Source organism: Passer montanus, unplaced genomic scaffold (assembly GCF_014805655.1).
Source record: "Passer montanus isolate IOZ18808 unplaced genomic scaffold, ASM1480565v1 scaffold10, whole genome shotgun sequence".
Lineage (NCBI taxonomy): Eukaryota > Metazoa > Chordata > Aves > Passeriformes > Passeridae > Passer > Passer montanus.
In genome coordinates, this window is record NW_024356505.1 from 23155065 (window position 1) to 23176288 (window position 21224).

The 21224-nt window shown below is 38.5% G+C and overlaps 2 protein-coding genes across 2 annotated transcripts in view; one reads left to right on the forward strand and one right to left on the reverse strand.

Annotated features, from left to right (window-relative positions):
* The window catches only part of RUNDC3B (RUN domain containing 3B), a 52482-nt gene extending 41782 nt beyond the window's left edge, over positions 1–10700 (reverse strand). The window contains exons 1-2 of the mRNA XM_039711329.1: positions 10373–10700; positions 3478–3593 (exon numbers count right to left, since the gene is read on the reverse strand). Coding sequence (XP_039567263.1) covers positions 3478–3593; positions 10373–10476 — 220 coding nt within the window. The 5' untranslated portion in view covers positions 10477–10700. The remainder of the gene's footprint in view (positions 1–3477; positions 3594–10372) is intronic.
* A 9736-nt stretch (positions 10701–20436) lies between these two features.
* ABCB1 (ATP binding cassette subfamily B member 1) overlaps positions 20437–21224 on the forward strand; it is a 50464-nt gene continuing 49676 nt past the window's right edge. The window contains exon 1 of the mRNA XM_039711203.1: positions 20437–20615. The gene's annotated coding sequence lies outside the window, so the exon portion shown is untranslated. The remainder of the gene's footprint in view (positions 20616–21224) is intronic.

Below are 21224 nucleotides of genomic sequence, written 5' to 3' on the forward strand. Positions count from 1 at the left end.
AAAAATACCTGAAAAATCTGTGTCCAGAAATGAAAACAAGAAACCACACAGAACACTACAAGATACTTCATCTTCATCTCCACAGTACAGAATGGTCAAGAATGGAAAAAATTCCAAACAATGGTATGAAAAAAAATGGCTCCTGAAATTATTCACCTTGCTTTAAAGGCTATCAAATACATGTACATTTGTACACAAATTTGTAAAATCTCTTTCAGGACTAGAGGTCTTATTTGGACCTTCAAATACATTGTCCCTGTATGCCTCCCAGAGTAACACTTAATCTCTGCTGTAAAGCGATGCAAAAGCTTATTCCTAAGAAGAAATAAAAGAGTAATTAGTCACTCATCTTTTTTTCTGTTATTTCTTCTCTCCTCCCTTTTCAAGATTTTCAGCTGCCCTGTCCAGTAGTATCACATCTTGCCAGGAGGGATGCTGCACAGTTTACTTCAATGACAAGAAGAACACATGCCTTACAACCTCCTCATTACAAACTTTAGTCAACTCCACGTCCTCAATACATCCAGCACTTGCAGGAAGTACCAGGTACACTGCACACACAGTGTTACACAGCACAGGGAAATAGCTCTCCACTGGCTAGAGCTTAAGGCAGTCCTTTAAAAACCAGTTAATACAGCTTGCTCAATCTCTCATCCTTAGAGGAATTCAGACTGCTATTACCATCAACAGTGGCCTATTCCTGACTGATACTTACTGGCAGTACACCTAGCTGTAAGGTAGTGCCACAGCTGTGCTGACTTTTTTGTTACTTTTTGGAACTATTTTGGTGCCATATGTGCCAAATCTTCTGTATCACATGAACATACATATATTCAAGCAGCATTTACACATCTCTGTTGTGTGAGCTGGTTTGCTTCTGCCAATCTCATTTTACTACTAAGCAAAATATGTATGTAAAATATTCTTAAGAATATGAGTCGCTGGGCTAAAAATGTGCATTCACAGAGAAAGTCATTAGTTTTCTGCCTGTTTGACTTCTTGGTCTGGCTCACTACAGGACCCCATAAAGACCACAACCAGGAAAGGTAAGTGCAAAGTCAATGTTAGGCAGCAAAGTGGAAAATAAAAATCTGTAGCAAAATGCACTGAGTTTAAGAAATGTTATGGACATTTTCACTACAACTGGACAATGTCATGAGTAATCTGTGACAGCCCTGGTTTGAGAAAGAAGCTGGACTGGATGAGAGTCTAAAAACTTTCCAAAAATTAATTATTCAATGAGAGTGAATATAAAAATACGAATCTACAAAACCACTCATGGTGGTTAAATAAAAAATGCTATTTCATGACCCTTTTGCTACCAGGAGCATCAGATCAGGTACCTATCAAAAATTCATTTTACATGGTCCTTGTGTTTCTGCAACAACCATTTTTCCTAGAACATCCAGGAAGATAAGGCTTGGACAACTACTATTACAGAATTTTTTATTGCAAGGGTTTTAGAAAAAGTGTAAAATTCTAATCCCTGTAGCTGAACTCTTTTCCCTTTAAAATAACCATCCTCCCTTCCTGCCATTTTGGGTTTGGATTTTTTTTGTCTGGATCCTAATTAAGCACGAGACCAAAAAATGGAAACCTTCACTATATTCCATCAAGACTATGCTTTGCTCCTTAAAAATACATTACATTTAATGTCAGAAGAGTTACCAGTAAAAGTTTTCTAATAAAAGCAAACTTCACACTTTATAACATAAAGTGTTTTGGGGTTTTTTTAATTCTTCCTTCCTCACCCAGTACTTCCAAAGAAAGCTAAAGATTAAGAACTGTTGTTTGCCATGGCCTTAAAGTAATATACTTGAACTCTCAAATCTGAATCACCTGTTTAACTACACTGCCATGAGATTATCCTGACAGCTTTGATACAATGAAGCTATTTATCTTACTATAGGCAAACAAATCAAGTATGTTCTGCCAGTTTCAAAACACTTTATACAACTCACTGCAATCACCAGTTTGTATTTAGTCTCTTCCTACTGACACTAAGTATGCATTCAGAATATATCAGTCAATTCCATCAATAAAATACAATTTCTTTCAAGCCCCAAGCAGCAGAATACATACCCCCTTAAAATCTGAAGTGTCATAGTTCATGTCTTATCTCAATTTCTGTCTTATTATTTTAAAATCTTTAAAAATTACAAGCAGTCAACTAGCTTATTACCAAAACATTCTCCATTTGCAACATAATCCACAAGTTCTCACTTTTTTTTCTGTAATTTTAACTCTGCAAACATAGAAAAGTATCCTAGCAATTACAAGGGGAAGACTGAAACAAAAATTTAGCTATTTGAATTTCTCTATTTCTTACTTGAAATTATTTTTTACTTGCAAATTCCATTTGCCAACTTGTCAAGGCTTCTTCTCTGTACTGCCTGTTCTGAATAAAAGACTGAAGCAAAAGAATGTTGACAAAAAAAATTTACAATTACTTTTGCACAAATATTGCTGAAGCTGGAGGAGGAGGAGAAAAGAGAGCAATTTCCCTGCAGAGTCAAGCTGTTAAGTACCCATAATCACTCAAAAAATCTTTGTCACAATGTGACAAACCCTATGTTTCTAACATACTGTGCACCATTTTTTTCCTCCTCTGACAGAACCACAGCAGGTAGTAATTGTGCTATTCAAATGTCAGCCTACACACAGTATTGTTCACAAAGCTTGGTTATGAATATTAAAAAGTATGAAAATGAGTAGATTGTCATATTACACATCTATATTTAGATGATTATGATGTTCTTCATAATCCTCAAATCATTTCAGAAACTGTACACAGAACTGAGAAAAGAGAAGACTCTTCCAAAGTCCTCTTCTAGTGACTGCTACTGCTAAAGCACACACTGTTCTCTGAGCAAAGCAGCTTCCCCTAGAACAACTGGAAAATGCAAACAGGCATTATCTGGAACCAGAGCATCTGACTTGATACAAGAAGAAAATCAACAACTGACCTTTCTCAAAAGCAATCTCTTTCAGGACATTCCAGCAAAAAAACCAGCTTCACTAAAGGGCTGGGGCAATAGAATGAAAGGACCTAAAAACAGTATCTGGAAAAGAAGGCAACAGAAGCAAGGAAGGGAGGAAGAAATGGGAGCAGCACCAGATACGCTCTGTAGCTCCTATTGAAGCAGATAATATAATTGTCTTTTAGACTCTTAGGACACAGCCTTATCATAAAGCAGAAAAGCAGACAGAGCTCAGCACCATGGCAACATTCACTTGCTTAATTACCAGCCTAGAAGGCTTCCAACAAGATCACTGGAAACATGTTTCACAGAAATAGTTTGCTTTTCCATAGTAATGCAGAAAAACAGGAAGGTAACAGCAATAGGACAGACCCACAAAGAAAGCCAATGCTTTCATTCAGCATCAAGGAGTTTGTACAGATGCACATTGGTTTTGTATAAACAAATTCTCATGGTAAAATCATCACCAATAAGGAAGTTAAATAACAAAACACACCTTTCAGTCGATGACTTAGAATCTGTTCCAGAATGGCTGCAAAATTATTAAATTCAGGGGAAGTATCATCGATAGTTTCAAAACAGGAACGGTCAATCAGAGTCTTGACTGAAAACCTAGAGCAAAAAATATGGGACAATCAGAAATCATATGAATAATTACTGGTCCTCTATAGCAAGGCAGTAGCTTATATAAACAAAAAAAAGCAAGGAACCAGAACCTACCTTGATGATATCAAGTTCAGTCACAGCAACAGAAACATACAAAATGTTCAGATACAGTGTGGAAGTGCAATTGGCACTGTTGGTCTTAGGCATAAAGCCTTAAAAACAGAAAGAAAACAAAAATCCTCACCCTTTCCACACAGAAATTAGTAAATTATTTTTCTCTTCTCTAAACTATTTTAAACTATATCTAAACTATATCTTCTAACTATTTTGCAGTTGGAGAAAAACAAGCACTCAAAAGCATCCAACATCAGTTTCTCTTTGTAACCATAAACATTTTTTGCTTGACATTTTGTCAGTGCTCCTTTTATTCCCAAAATCCATGTCCAATAATCAGAAATACAAACTTTATCTTATTATGAGAACACTCTAAGTTCATCCTAATGCAAAAATAATCTAGACATATTATAAACCAATGAATTTTTATGCATTGTTAACTCTGCATTCACTTTCGCTGATTTCCCTGTGAATGGGGGTAATCCTTATTCAATACTATATTACTTCATTATTATGCTAGAAAAGCTTTCAATTTCAATGATCCAACACATAAAATTGGAAAGGCTGAATTAAGTCACTGTAAAATGCAGACAAGATGTAATTAGTCAACTGGCCAGCCTGCTGTGTTTAGTTACTCCTACATTTATACAAACTTTTATTCTTATTCAGAGGATAGTTCAAGCCTCAACATACATGACAAAAAATTAATTTTCTTTTGCTTTCATAATTTTTATCATTATCCATTTTTATATTCCTTTCTTCAGCTTCTTCTTCCAGTTTTCAGTTTCAAGACAAATTTCTCCAACCTAAAAGTATTAAATCTGAAGCACTTACTATGTTTTTTTGCAACAATCTTATTTTTATTAATAGAGTCATACTGCAGCCTGAGGAGATAGTTTTCACAACACCCAAATGTCAACAGTACCAACTCAGGAGGTTCTCACTCTTCCTGCTCCTCCCAGATCCTGCACCTGAGCGAGCGCTGGCTTCCTCAGTTTTTCCAGTTCTACTTTTTATGGTGCTCAATAAGAACTGTTCTAGATTTTCAGTACTGGAAAGGAGGGGAGAAGTGACTTAAATATGGATGCATTCATAAAAAATATCCTTCACAGCATCTCAACACAAGCACTTGTATGGCACATCTGCAGAAGCAGCACAGCATTAGAGGCATGGGCAGGAATGAAGCTCCTTACACCAGTACTATTTTGAAATGCTCTGTACTACAGAAGTAACTGCCTCCTTAGTGGAGTCAGCACAGTCTTCTGATGCACAAAACTAATGTGCTCAAACTGAATTGGCACATAGCTCAAGAGTTTCCACTCAATTATGTTTTACTTAGTAAACTTCTGAATAAAGACTCCTTATTTTACCTTTCCTGCAGGCATCTATTGTTGTAATGTTTTTTGCAGAACAGGAATTAGGAGTGAATTAGGGTGGAGGAGGAAGCTTCTCCTGCGGTGCCAAATTATGACTCAGTTTTGAACTCCTTCATATTTTTAACCAATTTTGAGTAAGTGAGAGACATGCATGCCCACAGTTAACTGCTATTGACTCTTCTAATGGCAGAACTTGTTGCTTCCTCAAAGCTACATTAGAGCTGAGAAATTTTTGATTAAAAAAAAGCCTTTATTTCAAAAAACAAATGCCTATAGCAATGCCATGACTAAGCTAATATTAACTGTAACAAGATGAGTCCTCCCACACCATGCAGGTCTGAAAAAGATACAGTGCAGCACATCACTCACAGATCCATACACAAGATAGAGAGTGAGTTAGCAGTGTGATGTACTGCCCTGTACACAGGAATAGCATCATAAAACTCAGGTATGATCATCCATAAACTGCAAAATCAAGTAGAGTATAATATAAAGCTAGGCCTATTTTTCCTGTATTCAATGTCATACTTGAAAGTTTGCTTATTAATATTGTATAGAATACCTATTCAGAAATGGAGATATATTCAAGAGGAAACACTTAAGAGCAATTTCACAAACACTTTAAAAATCAGAGATAAGCTTTACTTTCTTTTTATTTTTAAAGCATTCTGCAACACAACTGAAGAAAAAAAATCTAGTATTTAAGGAAAAAAAATTATATACCTAGAGTCTGATTATAAAATACAGTCTAAGAGCTCATCATAAAAATAGTATTCTTTTTAAGTGCTCATATTACTGCCATAACATCAGAAATGTTAACTTTCGTCCATCTACTCTACCCTTTCACCAAAAACCTAAATCTTTATAGCCAAGTTGGGTTAGATTTGCTTTTAGGAGAACGTACAGGGAGTGCAAGTATGTACTTACTTTTATAAATCAGGAAGATAACACCAAAGCAGAAGATACCAAGCAAAATTTGATTCACTAGAAATATTTTTTTGATATTTAAAAAAAACACTCATAGGCAAATACTTGTGCGTTATCTTTTTTTCTCTAAATACTACAGAGGCAAACATCTATTTAAGTGCAAATTAAAAGTAAAAGTCATGAGCGTGTTTTGCATATTAGATATTCACACTTCACCATGTTTACCATGTATATTGGAAAAAGGATTAAGGGTATATAGAAGTTATGCCTTTGAAAAAAGGTTACACTGTAAGCACTAAGTAAGCAATTCTCCTCAGTCATTGAAGTTGTTTCCAGTGTATGGGGCTCCAGACCAGGAATTCCCCACTCTTGCACAGTTATGTGGAGCCACATGAAGACTGAAAGTCAAGAAACAAAAGGTCAGGGCTAAAGGACACAAGAGCTATGAAGAAAAAAGGTCCAAATACTTAGAGGTGTTTCCTTGGTTCCCGGTATTGCTCCCATCTTCACAGAATCTCTAAGGTTGGAAAAGACCTTTATGATCAGAGTCCAACCATTAGCAGCACCAAGTCCACTGCTAAACCATGTCCCCAAGTGCCACTCACACACTTTTTGGGAACGCTTCCGGGAATGGTGATCCTACCACCTCCCTGGGATTCTGTTCCAATGGCTGACCACCCCTTCTGTGAAGAAATTTCATTGAATACCCCATCTAAACCTCCCTGCTGCAACTTGAGGGTTTTTCCTCTTGTCCTGTCACTTGGTACCTGGGAAAAGAGCCCAAGCACCACCTCACTCCATCTTTTCTGCACTGGGCTGCCACAGCAGCACTGCACTCCAGAGCAGCAGTCTGCTTACACATCAGAGATTAACTTCCAAGTGGACTGTAAGAGCAGATGAGTAATGTAGCTTCTTGCTATAACACCTACTGCTTCAAGACTTTTTATAAAAAAGTATTTTATCCAGCATTTCCATTGTGTTACTGCAACAACTTTTACTCCCCGACTTTTGTTATTTGGTTGGGATTTTTTTCAATACAGTAACTGCCATTGGAGAGATTCCAGTATCAATATTTCTAAATGACCTTCACGAACTCTAACATTTTTGGATTATTACACATTTTCCTCTGTCACAAATCTACTCTTGCTTGAGACAAAAAGAAGGTGCAGAAATAGTCGCATTCTCCAACCTTAAAAAGACCTTATGAATTATGTAAGATGGAGACATTCCTGAATATGAAAGACTTAAACCAATCTTTCTAGGGTAGTTTGTTTCACTGCTTTGCAAGATGCTCAAGAAGTCTCCCAAGTTTCTTGAATAACTCCAAACCAAAGCCTAACATTTTGTGGATACATCCCACACCTATAGGCTTATTTCCAAAACCGCAGATTTTGTCATGGTTATTTAGCTTGCAATTTGGGAAGTGTCATTAAAATACTATTTTAAAGAATTCAAACTATTACTATAGAATAAACCCTAAGATTATGAAACAATATGTCTTATGCTAAACAAGGCAATCATGAAACCAGACAGTTCAGCTAAGGGTCAATGTCACAGCAACAGGTCTTACATGTATTAGCAAAATCACTGTTTTAAATCACTGTTTAAAAGCATATTTCCTAAAAGTTGTTCAATTCTGTGTTACCATTCTGAGTTTAAGCTATGAATGTCATTTCCGAGGTGCATCTCAGTTGTTCTGTATCTATGTTGATCTATGAATCTTATCTAAGACTAGATTAAAACAAGTTGAACAACCTATAACTAGTAAAAAATCTCAGAGCCACTTACTGGAACATGAAAGGGATCAAACTCAAAGGAAAACAGGTAAGGAGAGAGACAAAGCTTAGAACATGCATTACTCAAAAAAAGTCCTGAGAATTATTCCAATTTAAATCATGGCTGTGCAGTTACAAAAACACAGCCATGCATTTTCACACGCAGTTGGTTTACGGAACTTAAGTAATTATGTCACTTTCCAGGCTACTCAACCCTTCAGTAGAAATAATACAGTTCCTTCCAAAACTGTAAATATAAGAAACTATACACATCCGCAGGAGGAGTTAGATATTGCAGTTGGTTTACGGAACTTAAGTAACTATGTCACTTTCCATGGCTACTCAACATTTCAGTAGAAATAAAACTGTTCCTTCCGAAACTGTAAATATAAGAAACTATACACATCTGCACGAGGAGTTAGATATCATCACTGTAAGAAAAGATTAAAACCTTAGTCTGGTATAGCTATTAAGTAAAAATATGCTAAAGCTTGAAGCTTTTACAAATATAATTCATTAAATTATCAAAGACTGTTAACAGATGGTAACTCAGAAGAGTATCTTCCTTGTGATCTTTCCCCTTCACTGGGGAACAGTCCATACCATCCAAATTTGATTGAATCAATTGACTGGAGCTATTTTTTTACCAGAAAAATTTCTTATTTTCATAGAATTCTGATTGGAAAGGACTATTATTTTACACTTTTCAATACTAACTTGGCTATTCCTAACAAGTAACACTTTTCTATAATAGAAAATGTGTAATAACTACAGTAAAGCACAGAGATATTTTAAACACTCTTACACTGGCAAAATAAAAATATAAATAAATGTATATACATCATAATAATGCAAATCCTTACTCCTTAACATTCTTTCCACATTTTCATCTGTATTCACAAACTGATAACTTCAGGTTTTATGAAGAAAAGCAAAATTAAGTCACTTTGCTGAAAATCATAAAAATACACCATTCTCAAGCAGTTTCTGCAGTATCTCTTTGTTTTATATGTGTTTAAGTGAATTCCCTCAAATTTCTAAGCATTTTAAAATATATTACACCATCACTTCAACTTCAGGACAAGGACATCAAATAAACCAAAAGAACCAATGTAACAGCACAGAATACAGAAGAGTTCTTCTCGAGTGGGAGGCAGAAAAAAACCCCTAAGTTCTGTAGAATACAATATATTCCTTTAAAAAGAACTGTTTATATCCTGTACAATTGTGTGATTGCTTGATAAAACTGATGTTTTCCTGAGCACGCAGATTAGCAGTATCTGCATCTCTCTAACAACAGCGAAACTGACAACTTCTATTTCTATTATTTAAGCTACTACAGCAGGTTTGATAAAAATTTTTGTTTAAATTTTTTTTTTGTTGTGTACCTTTTTCACAGGTAGGAGCAGAGATAAGCATAGAAGCCCAGGAAAAGACAGAATAGTACTGATGCTACTCAAACACAGATACTATGATTTGAAGGAATACTGAAGCAAATTCATGACATGAATGATAGAGTCACACTTTGTAAAACCTGCTAACAGTATACCATAAAAGAAAAAAAAAAGTATGGAAAATATAAGGTTGTATTGGTTTTTAAAAATCCTACTACAGCATTAAGTGATGATGGTACAAAATTATCTAATAGTTGTCCTGTCACTTTAGTAAGACTTGTGAGAATTAAATTATGTCACAACCTTAATGAATCTGTTGAAAACCTTTCCCAAATAATATTCAAATTACTTTAATAACTTCAAAACTGAGCAATTGAAACAAATGCCCGAACGGAGCCATTGCCACCAGCACATCCACGTATTTAAAAGTTTGGCATGACGTTACACGTCACTGCTGCACACCTGGAAATGCTGCATGAATTCCACAGTGACAGCAGTGCAAACGCTTAAATGGAACGTCATAGAACTGCTACTAAGCTTGCATAAGCTCAGCACTAAGATGCTTAAAAAAAAAAAAAAGAAAAGAAAAGAAAAAATAGAAGGAAAGAAATTTGAATACAGTAGCTCTAGTACTGCAGGTTTCCTGATCTAGATTTCGTAGATAAAAATATCCCGGAGCGCAGCCTCTTCGGGATGGTCCTGCGGCACCGGCGCGCTCGCAGCGGCCTGAGCCTCTTCCCCGCGTACATCCCGTACATTAACTCTAAACCTCATCACACCAACTCCGAGCCCGGCCGCGTCAATTGAAGGGCAGCTACAGCAGCTGTGCCCGCACGAGTCCAGCGCTGCCTTTCGCCCGAGAACGCAAGCGTGGTGCCGGAACAAGCCGGTCAGTCCCCGCTTCAGAAGGGGCCATTGACGCCCCGCAGCAGCGGCACTGCCCGATCAACCCCTGCCCCCGGACACCCTCCCGCGAACGCTCCCAGGAGCTGAGTCAGGATGGATGGAGGAGGCTGCTCTACCCCCGCGGGGGCCGGCATCGGCCTCCCTGCCCCGGACAGGGCTGCGCCGGGGCTGTGCCCGCGGTCCTGCCCCCGACCCACCTGTGCGGAGCGGGGCAGGGACGGGCCCCGCGGGCTGCGGCGGGAGCGAGGGGGAACGGGCCCCTCGGGCGGGGCAGGGCCCGGCCCGGGGCTCACCTGCACACCGTGATCAAGTTCCGCCTCTCCACCGCGGCGTTGCGGGACGGGACGCTCTTCCTCCGGGCGGAGACGTTGAGCCCCCCTAAGCCGAGGGACGCCATCTCCGCTGGGCAGGGCAGGTGGAGCCGCCGGTGCTGGCGCGGAGCCTTTGTTCCCGGCCTCCCGCTCTCCAGGATGCTGCGCCTGCCGCCGCCGCACGCGGACGAGAAGGAAGCGGATGAGGAGGCCCCCGTGCTTTCCCCGCTGCTCCTCCCGCTGCCCGGTCCCGGCGCGCCCGAGGCAGCGGCGGCTCGGGCGGGGACGCGCGGGGTCCCCCGGCGGGGGCGGCTCGCGAGGGAGCTCTGCGGCTCTCCCAGCATCTGTGAAATTGTGGTCTTCCTTCAGTTGTTGTCAGTTCTCACCCTTCTTAGCCCGCTGGCGTCTAGAATGCGAGAACTTCCCTGGCTGTAGTTTTTAGAGTTTGAAATGCTGTCAGTCGTTAATTAGGATCATAGAATCACAAGGTTGGAAAAAACCTCCGAGGTCGTGGAGTCCGACCTTTGACTGAACACCACCGTGTCAACTAGATGCCACTAAGTGCCACATCGGTTCTTGGACTCCTCCAGGACGTGACTCCATCACCTCCCTGGGCAGTCTGTTACAGTGCTGGACAGTGCTTTATGAAATAGACCAGCTTTACGGGCCGTGCTTGTGGGAATACGGGAATGAAGTGGGAATACACTTTGCCACCAAACTACAGCTGGCCCAGCTCTGATCTAAGGCGTGCTCGGAAGAGCTCTGGCTACAGAGCTTTGCCTTGGCATCAAGACGCAGAATTGCGTGAAGTTCATGTCTCTGGAAGACGAGAAGACAAAGCACTGCAGAAAAAAGCCCAGCAGCAAACTAATTGTGGTTTGTGGCTGTGAAGGAGTAGATTTGGCTGGTTACTTGGGGTGGTGTGGAATGGCATGGATTAATTTGATTTGCTTCCTTTATGGGAGAAAGTTCCCTTTCAGCCTAAGAAAATAATTTTGTTTGATTTACAAACTTTATTTGTTTGCAATGAGGGTGAATGGTGAAATAAATTTTGGCACAACTCTTCCTTCTACCGAGTTACATACATAATACTCGTAAATACATCTGTTAAATTCCAACCTACCCATTTCTATAAATGAAACATAAAATTTTCTTTTACTGACATCCTCATTGAATTTTAGTTTCTTTGGATAATATCCCTTGTAGATATGAAGCTATTTCTGACAGTTCCTGTCAAACTAGTAGTGTGTCCAGCACACTTGTGTTACATGAAGGAGAATTATGTTGACATAAAAGTTTGAAAAGTAGATTCCCATATAGATGCCTATTTTTTTTCAAATGTAGTAGCATATAAACTTTTTTCATCAGAAGATATCTCATAAATTGATTCAAGTATTACTGCTTACCAAAACTTCCAAGGTCATAATATATTACCTGATATGCTATGTTCTCACCTCACTCAACATGTAACTGAGTATATAACATATCCTATGTTCTCACCTCACTCAACATGTAACTGAGTAAACTTGACCTAATCTTTATCTTCATTGAACTTGATAGGTAATGGTAAGTAAGCTGTCTGCCTTCTCTAAAGCAAAGCTTCTTCCTTGCTTGAGTGTTTTTTTCCCCAAGCATATTACCATTCAAATTCATTGCAAGGTAGTTCATAATTTTGTTTCTGCCTCTCTTCCACTCTGCTCCAGAAACATAATAAAAAAGTAGAGGCATAGGTAAATCTGAAGGAGGGTATCCTTTCTACATTATTTCTACAAATAATACTTTTTTTGTTAATTTTAAATGGCTCTACTAGTAAAAGATTGAAGCAAGCTGTTGTTCTTTACTTTTTCTTTCAAGCTCTCAAGGGGAAATGCTGCTTGTGTTAATTGTTGCTTCTCAGAAATTAAAAGCCTGTATTCTGGTTTCTTTCTTCTTCTCAGACTTTTTAAAGGCCCATTGTTTCTGTAGCTTCTGTTAAGAGATTTATGCAGATTGAGTAAACTTTCAATTCAATTCAAGCTAAGTCTGAAGTAAGTTTAGTCTCTGCAGATGAGCAATTTCAGCTGCCAGGTTTGTTGTTCTTGAACTAATGCTAAACATACATACTGGATAGTTACTAATATTTAACCAAAAAAAAACAAAAACAAAACAGGAGAACTTTTCTACATATATCAAAACCAGAAGTATCTTCTCTCTTTACCTTTTCCCCAGAAACTACAAGTTTTTATTTTTATACTTGAAATAGATTTAAGATTAAATCAGACTTATCTGGTGGACCAAGTCTTAGGTTCTAATATTAATAAGTTTTAGTCCTCAAGTAAATGGACTTCCTTAAAAATTGTTGCTTTCTTTCAAATATAGTTTGTCTTCAGCTACTGTCTTATCAAAGTATAAAATATAAAAAGGTTCTAGAAGACTTCAAAAGAATAAAAAATAATAATTTGAATATCATCAGCTGCTTTGGAAAGATCAATAAATTTATCAGGAAATGTGTAAGTCTGTGGTAAGTCTTGAACTTTTAAAGCCTCTCTGTAAGAAAAATAGACTAAGGGAAAATCTTACTGCCTTCAATTAGCCAGTGGGAGGTTCGAGGAAGAGATTTTCTGAGGAGTGCAGAGCAAACAGACAAGGGGAAATTGCCAGAAGCTGCAACAAATGACAGATATTGGGAAAAATTCCTGATGCAAAGATGTTTAAGCACTGGGGATGTGCAAGAAGATGTTAGGAGGCACATCCAGGACAACGGATTCCAACAGATAAAAGAAACCATACCATATGGCATTGTGTCCAGTGGTAAAAACTCAGGGAGAGAAAGAAGAAGCAGGGACATTTGAGTTACACCATTTGTCTTCCCAAGTAACTGTTCCCTGTTTTCCTGGAAACAGCTAAAGATTTTCCTGTTGATGGGAAGCAGTACATGTATTCCTTATTTTGCTTTGCTTGCATATACTGCTTTGCTTCACTTATTAAACTGTCTTTAACTCATCGCACGAGTTTTTCTCCTTTTCCAGTACAGTTCTGTCTCTCCCATCCCACTGAGCAGAAGTGAATAAGTGGCTTTGTGGGCCTTAGCTGCTGACCAGGATCAATCCACAAGTTGGCACTGCATTGTCATTTACAGTAGGAGAAAATTATCCCAAACTATCACATAGGACTCCCTCAGGAGCAAAACACGAATTGATATGAGATGTGATATATTTTACTATTGCACTTTAGGGTAATTTTGAGTGTACTGATAGTACAGAACACATCTCATGGATTCTAGTCAGCTGCCTGGCTTTGCATATGAACCATAACTAAACCACAAGATGTTTCACCTCAACTTTCTCTATGTTGAGGGCAGCAGAGCACTGCCACAGGCTGCCCAGGGAGGTCAAGGAGTGTCCCTCTCCAGAGACATTCAAAACTCACCTGGACATGTTCCAGTGTCTCTTGCTCCAGGTGACCCTCTCCTGGCAGGAGTCTGGACAAGATGATCTCCAGAGGCCCTTTCCAACCTGAGCAATTCTGTGATTCTGTATATATAGGAGGCATACACGCTTGCTCTTTTTAGTGTCATGGTTTGAAATTGTTTGGGCTTATTTTTTGCTTTGCTGGGCTTTTTGTTTTGTTTTGTTTTGTTTTGTTGGCAGCATATCTGGGTATCTACGAATATCTGATTTACCAACATCTTTGTACTGAAACATGATAGATATAATTTGAAGTTGTAGTTGCACTTTTCCAAATTGCTTTATCCTACAAGAATTCTCAGAATGGGTTAATTTTTCAGATTATTTGTAGATCTTGCACCTTTGAATTATTCCTTATCTTTATGTCTTAGAAAATCTGTACCTTTAAAAGACAGGTTTGAGGGCATGTTAGAACATGGAATTCCACCCACCTTCTTTTTTTGGCATACTGCTCATACTTAGTTCTGTAGAAGGAGTGAAAGGAATGGAGGAAAGCAGAGTACCATATGTCTTTTAGAGCATATTTGGGTGGCAGTCATGAACAGAAGGAGAATAAGAGCAAACCTGAATTTTACAAAATTATATCATCATAGTAGAGATGGCCAAGGAAAAGTAATATGAAACACTGAAATATGAAGTATGTTTGTGATTTAAGATTGGAAGACGTAAATTTCAATCTGAGTTTTAAAACTTGTTGCAAGTTGGTTTAAAGTTGCTTGCCTGAAATGAGTAAGACAGCAATATTTCAAGACATCATGACTTAAACACTGTAGCTTTTAACAGTTATGCTTGGGAGATTACTTGTGAGATATTGCTTTATGCCATGGCACATAAAATTTGATCTGTGTTCATATCTCTTGATTATTCTTTTTACATATTCTAAAGTTACGTTATTCAAAGTTATTACACTTTTCCTTTGTGACTTAAAATATTTACATTGCCACTTGGTGGCCTCATTTGATCAGTAATAGAAGATAAAAAAATGTAAGATCTCTTTTCTTCACAGGTATGCAATTCAAACCTTGACATGATTTTCCTACACATCCAAGAGCAATATATCCCTTTATGCAATGAATATATGGATGCTGTGGTGATTGCTGTTGTAGTTGTCAAGGGTCTGAATCACTGTTGTAGGGGTGGTCAGATGTAAGAGCTCTTCAGTAAGAGTAGTACTTAAGTGAATGATTTTTCTCCCCATTCTTCCTCTCCCATCCTTGAAGTTTTAATCTTCAACACCCCTTCTCAATCAAAACAAGCAGAGGATTGTGTCTGCTACCAATAATTTTGACTTTGCCAGGCTTCTTTCCTGCTTGTTCTGCATCCTTAGTTCTTATTTTTCAGATTTTATTACTTGAAAATGTTTTTCTGTATCACTTTTGTGAAACTATACCGTAACTCTCTGTCCCTCTATGGTTCCATATTATTTGTATTATTAGCTATGTCACAAAATGCTAGTTTGTTGTTACTGGGTTTGCTGGTTTAGTGTACTTCTGTCTGAGTTCAAGGCAAGCAAATATTTATTGTGTCATGCTTAGGACACTTACTCATTAAAATCTTCTGCCTTGGCAAGATTCCTGCCAATTCCCCATGCCTTGCAAGCTCAGGCAGAGTGGGCTGGATGAGTGGATGGTGAGGTGGATTGAGAACTGGCTGAATGGCAGGTCTGAGAGGGTTTTGAACAGTGGCACAGGGTCTAGCTGGTCTAGTGATGTCCCCCAAGGTTCAATACTGGAATTGTTTAACTTGCTCATCAGTTACTTGGATGAAAGGCCAGATGCCTGCTCAGCAAGTTCACTGATGACTCAAAGCTGAGAGGAGCGGCCGATGGCCTGGAGTTCTGTGCAGCCCTTCAGAGGGACCTTGACAGGCCGGAGGGATTGGCAGAGCAGGACTTTTGAAATTCAACAAAGACAAATGCAGGGTCCTGTACGTGGGGAAGAAAAACCCCACACACCAGTACAGGCCAGGAGCTGACCTGCTGGGAGGTAGCTCTGAGGAGAAGGACCTGGGGGTCCTGGTGGACAAGAAGCTGTCCATGAGCCAGCAGTGCCCTTGTGGCCTTGCAGGGCAATGGTTTTCTGAGGGGCATTAGAAAGGGAATTGCCAGCAGGGCAAGGGAGGTGATCCTGCCCCTCTACTCAGCCCAGGTGAGGCCACATGTGGAGTGCAGTGTTGAGTTTTGGGATCATCAGTACATGGGAGAAATAGAGCTCCTGGGGTGGGTCTAGCAGAGAAGAATGAAGATCACTCGGGGACAGGAGCATGTCTCTTACAAGGAAAGGCTGGGAGAGCTCAGCCAGTTCAGCCTTGAAAAGAGGCAGCTGAGAGGGGACCTCACCAATGTTTATGAGTATCTGAAGGGAGGATGTCAAGAGGGTGGACAAGGCTCTTTTCAGTGGTTCCAAGCAATAAGACAAGAGGCAACGGGGAGAAACCAATGCACAGGAAATTGCACCTTAAATATGAGGAAGAACTTCTTTACTGTGATGGTAAATGAGCATTGGAGCAGCTTTCCCAGAATGGTTGTGGATTCTCCTTCCCTGGTAGGGAAACGACCTATTCAGAAGCCATCTGGGTGCAATACTGAGTAATAGACTGTAGGGGACCCTCTGTAAGCAGAGAGGTTGGACCAAATGACTTTCCAGCCTCAACCATTCTGTGATTCTGAACCCACAGTCTCACACTCTGCTGGCTCAAGGCTAGGTACTGCCTCAGAGCAAGTAAGTGCACTGTCACCCTGCTTCAGTCTTGTGATTTTCTTGCAAAATCTATGTAGGTCTTTTTGTAATTGTATAGCTCCAGATAGCCCCAGGTCTTCTGTCACACACTACAAGACATACTGCAAGCTGGAACAAAAAGACATCTAGTTAATACACAGGCAATGATTTATGGCTAAAATATTGGATTCTTTTAACCGTGCTTGACTGTCCTCTTAAATTACCATAGTAGATTCGAGGTTTCTTTATTCTTTCCTGATCTTAGTGGTTGATGATTCTCTGAAGCAATATGTCCTTTTACTTCTTGGTGCTTACTTGTGACAGGGTTTTTTTAGCTATTTGCTCAGTTTTCCGTGATTCCCTAATGTTTTTATTATAAAGATTCCAGTTATCCCCAGGGTGCCGATGTTCTGGATATTATAATTCTGCTGGTGTAAGTGAACATTGCAAAGGTTTACCCAAAATTATATTGATGAGAAGCATGGCATACCTATTTCTCTACACAAAGCACAGTCTTCTGACAATTTCTACTGAAATACAAAGAAACAATTATGTTTATCTGTATCAGGTGTCATAGATCCTGGAATCATTAACGATTTGGGTCCAAACTCAAGTAGCTACTGCTACTGTAGGAGTAATACTGTTTCCATTGTGGAGCCTTCTTCAGACACTGCATTTCTATGGGACAGGAACAGTGACTATAACCCTGTTTCTTACATGCATTTCTGAATCTGTTAATAACCCATCAGTAATGCCCCTTTCCTTCCACACGGTGACTGATCTCTTCAGGCAATAGCAATGTGGGCTGTTCATGTGCTGTTTTACAGTCATCTCTATGCCTTCTTCAGTATAGGATCTTGGCCTTCATCTGTCCTAAAATTACATCTCTATTCCATTCAATAGTTGACACTATTTGGTCATCCTACACTCTGATTGCCCATAAGATGTGTGTTGGTGATTACTGTTTAAAGAGTCTACTGATCGTTTAATAATGTAATAGCACTTTCTACTTGCAGTGCCTTTTTTTTTCTCTAAAACTATTACTTTTGCTACTTCTATCCATATTTTTATTCCTTTGTAACATTGTTACATGTCAGATAAATAATATTCAATTATTTACTTATATGTATTTTTATTTCCTGGGGGTTGAATGTTGCTTATAATATGCTCCAGTTTTGATAACTCAAGTCAAAATTTCTATATAATTGTGTTCAAAATTCCAGTCACCATTCCTACTCCCTCTAAAATGGTATCCATAAAAAAATCTTGGTTTGTTGTACTCAGTCACACAAAATCCATTTCTGGGTCAGTGTTGCAATGACCATTTAATAAAAGCAGTATATCTGTTCTGTCTTAGGAAAGCCAGAGTAAATGCTTTATTCACAGCAACATGCACTCTAATTAATTCGTTGCAACTGTATAGTATTTGTATATATAAAATTTTGAATTTTCTCTCCACTGGATTCTTTAGTTAAAAAAGTTAACCACACCAAGAACAAAATGTTGTGAAGTAAATGTTTGCCTTTTAAAAAAAAATTTGATTTCTATTTCACTTCTGGTTTTCACACTTTCTTTACTTCACTTCTGGTTCTCTTAGTCTAACTGTCTCTGATGATTTCCACTCATATTTCAGGTTGTTCAGGTTCCATTATAATAGTTGTGCATTACTTTGATTTTTATCCAAGTAAATAGATATAAAATATCCAAGTTAAATTTATATACCAATTCAAGCGCCCATAATACATTCCCTTAAAATCAGAGACATTAATTAAAATCACAATATAATTTTGGCATCATGGAACATAAATGCTTGTGTTTAGCCCTCACATTTTTTCCCACAATTTTAAAGTAGTGAAGACATGTATCTAATGTTTTCATTGTCTTTGGTGCCAAAGAGTTTTCCCACACCAGTCACTACAGATAAGGTCTTTTATCAATAAAGAGCAGGTGCTTACTACTTCCCTTGTTATGCAAGCAAATAGTCACAATTTTGAACCTAACATAGTTAATAATAAAAATAAGAACAGGCAAACTTCACTCAGACAAACTTAATAATTAATTTATGCTGCTTCTTTTAAAAGCCTTTCTGCTGGCTATAATTCTGGTGAGACTTCCCTTATGTACTCTTAATTTTTAATAGCAACATTTATAACATAACATTCTTGTTTTTGTTAGCTTATTTACCTTGCCATAATTAAAGTTTAAACTGCAACTATTTAGGTTATTTTCCATTTATGAGTTTATCTTGATCCTGCCTATGAGTTTATCTTATCCTACGTAAGATCCCGCCTTGTTTATAATTGGAGCTAGTTCATCCCATTTACAGTTTAGACTGTAAACTTGCGCGGAAAATATACAACATTACTCACCACCCTCCTTGCCATTCTGCAAAGTAGTGGTTCATTCTTGCTTGTTTATTGGTGCATTGAGTATTCCTTCCCATCTGAGTTGCTATAGCAACATTAATCTCTGTCCATGTGTTTAGATAGGGTCAGTAGCTATTCCTCAGTTAAAACATTGGGCAGACTTTTTTTCTCCCAGGCATAGCTCTAAATCACATGAAATTGGGAGAAGCTGTGGCTCACAGGTCATTACAATGACAAGATGACACAATATCCCAAACCTTTCTGTAATTTTTCACCTTTTGGCTCAGTGCTATTTTTATAGATCCATTGGACTGTTCAGTTTACCTTGAACTGCAAGTTCACAGCAACACAGAGCCCTTCTTTTCTTCACAGGCTTCCACATAATTTCTTGATGATTTTCCCTGGAATATATGTTCCTTGTCTCAGATAAATTTATTGGTTTAAATTGCATCTGGAAAATACAATGATAAATGCCTGCAAGGTGGTGCACTTGCTATATAGTTTTCTTTACTGAACTACCTCAATGACCTTTGTCAGTGAGTCTAGAATTAGGAAACTGTGCTTACTCCCACTTTACATGGTATGTGGGACTAAGGTGGGACTACACATATTCTGGTGTGGGCTGTTTGTATCCTAGCCCGTTGTCTTGGTTTGGCTAGGATAGAGTTAATTTTCTTCTGATGTTTCTCACTGATGTTTTGGCTGTTGCCAAGTAGTGCTTACTGTAAGTCAAGGACTTCTTAGTGTCTCATGGTCTGCCAGTGAAGAGCTGCACAAGAAGCTGGGAGCAGGGGGAGCAGAGTCAGGACGGCTGACCCGAGATGGCCAAGGGAATATTTCCTACCACAGAATGTCCTATAAGGTGGGGGAGCTGCCTGGGAGGAGCTGATTGCAGCGCAGGGACAGGCTGAACATCAGTTAGGGAGTGGGGAGCAGTTATCTCGTGCATCACTTATTTCTCCTGGGTTTTACCTCCCTCTCTCTCTCTCCCTTTCATTATTATTGCTACTGCTATTATTATTATTATTATTATTATTATTATTATTATTATTGATGTTGGTTTATTTTACTTTGCTCCAGTTATTAAACTTATCCTACGTTAACCCTCATTTCCATGTTGTAAAGTTGTTCTATCTTTTTATACCTTACTTTGTATGATTTTCTTCAGTTTGTTTGCAAACTAGGTGTTTCTTCCAATGTCAAATCTACTGTGACTACCACAGCCTTGGCAAGGGTGTGTGCTTGACTATTATTCCAATATTGTTACCTCTGTATGTTTCTTTTTGGTAAACTTTTACATGACCTGTATTTTTTTTTTCCTTACTGTGTTTATTAACCTATGTTCAGGATTTCCTTTCCATGATGGAGAGGCTACCAGATTTCCATTCTGTGTTTGTAGATAATTTTTATTTTACTCTGGTAGCCAAATAGTTAAAGCTTGATGTATCCGGTCTGAAACTAAGTATGAAGCTAGGTCATTTCCTTCGGGTTTCTCTTTTACCATCATTAGAAGAGGTTGTGGCTCCGTTGCTTGTGCAGAGTGAAGGCAAACAGTTCTTTTTATTTTTCCCAGCATATCTAATAGAGGATTTTCCATACCTTTGATAAAAACTGGAGCCATTTGTGAACCACGCTGAATAACCTGTGGCACGAAGTCAGTAACGGAGCTTATATCTGGTGAGAGACACATAAAAAGGTAAAGTGCACTTCTGTTCTTTCCAGTGGTTAAAACCACTATAGAGCTGAAGTCTTGCCCTATTCTACAGAAAGCTCTTATTTATAAAAGCCAGTGTGTATCCAGCTGGCCTAGGTTTTTACTTTTCCACTGATTCTGTACTTCACTTTTTACTTTTCCACTGATTCTGTACTTCAGTTTTTACTTTTCCACTGATTCTGTACTTCAGTTTTTACTTTTCCATTGATTATGTACTTTAGTGAAGCATGTGTGATATGTACTTTATTGGAGCATGTGTGATATGGACTGCTGCAAAGCAGCCTCTAGTGATGTCTATCCAAAGCTAATTGCCTATACTAATGCTAAACATGTTTTTTAATAAGGAATACAGGTTCTTTCCCACAAATCTTAAGAATCTCAAAGTAAAATAGTTTCATTTCTGTGTTCTTTAAACAGCACTATATAGATCAATAGTGGCCAGCTGAACATGAAACAGCTTACAGTAATGTGCATCTAAAGACCAGCATTTGAACTTGTGCAGTTTTACTTCTTTTTATTCTTTTCATTCTTTTTTGTGAGATTTCTTCACTAATTTGATTAGTGGTTTACTCATTTCTGCAAATATGATTC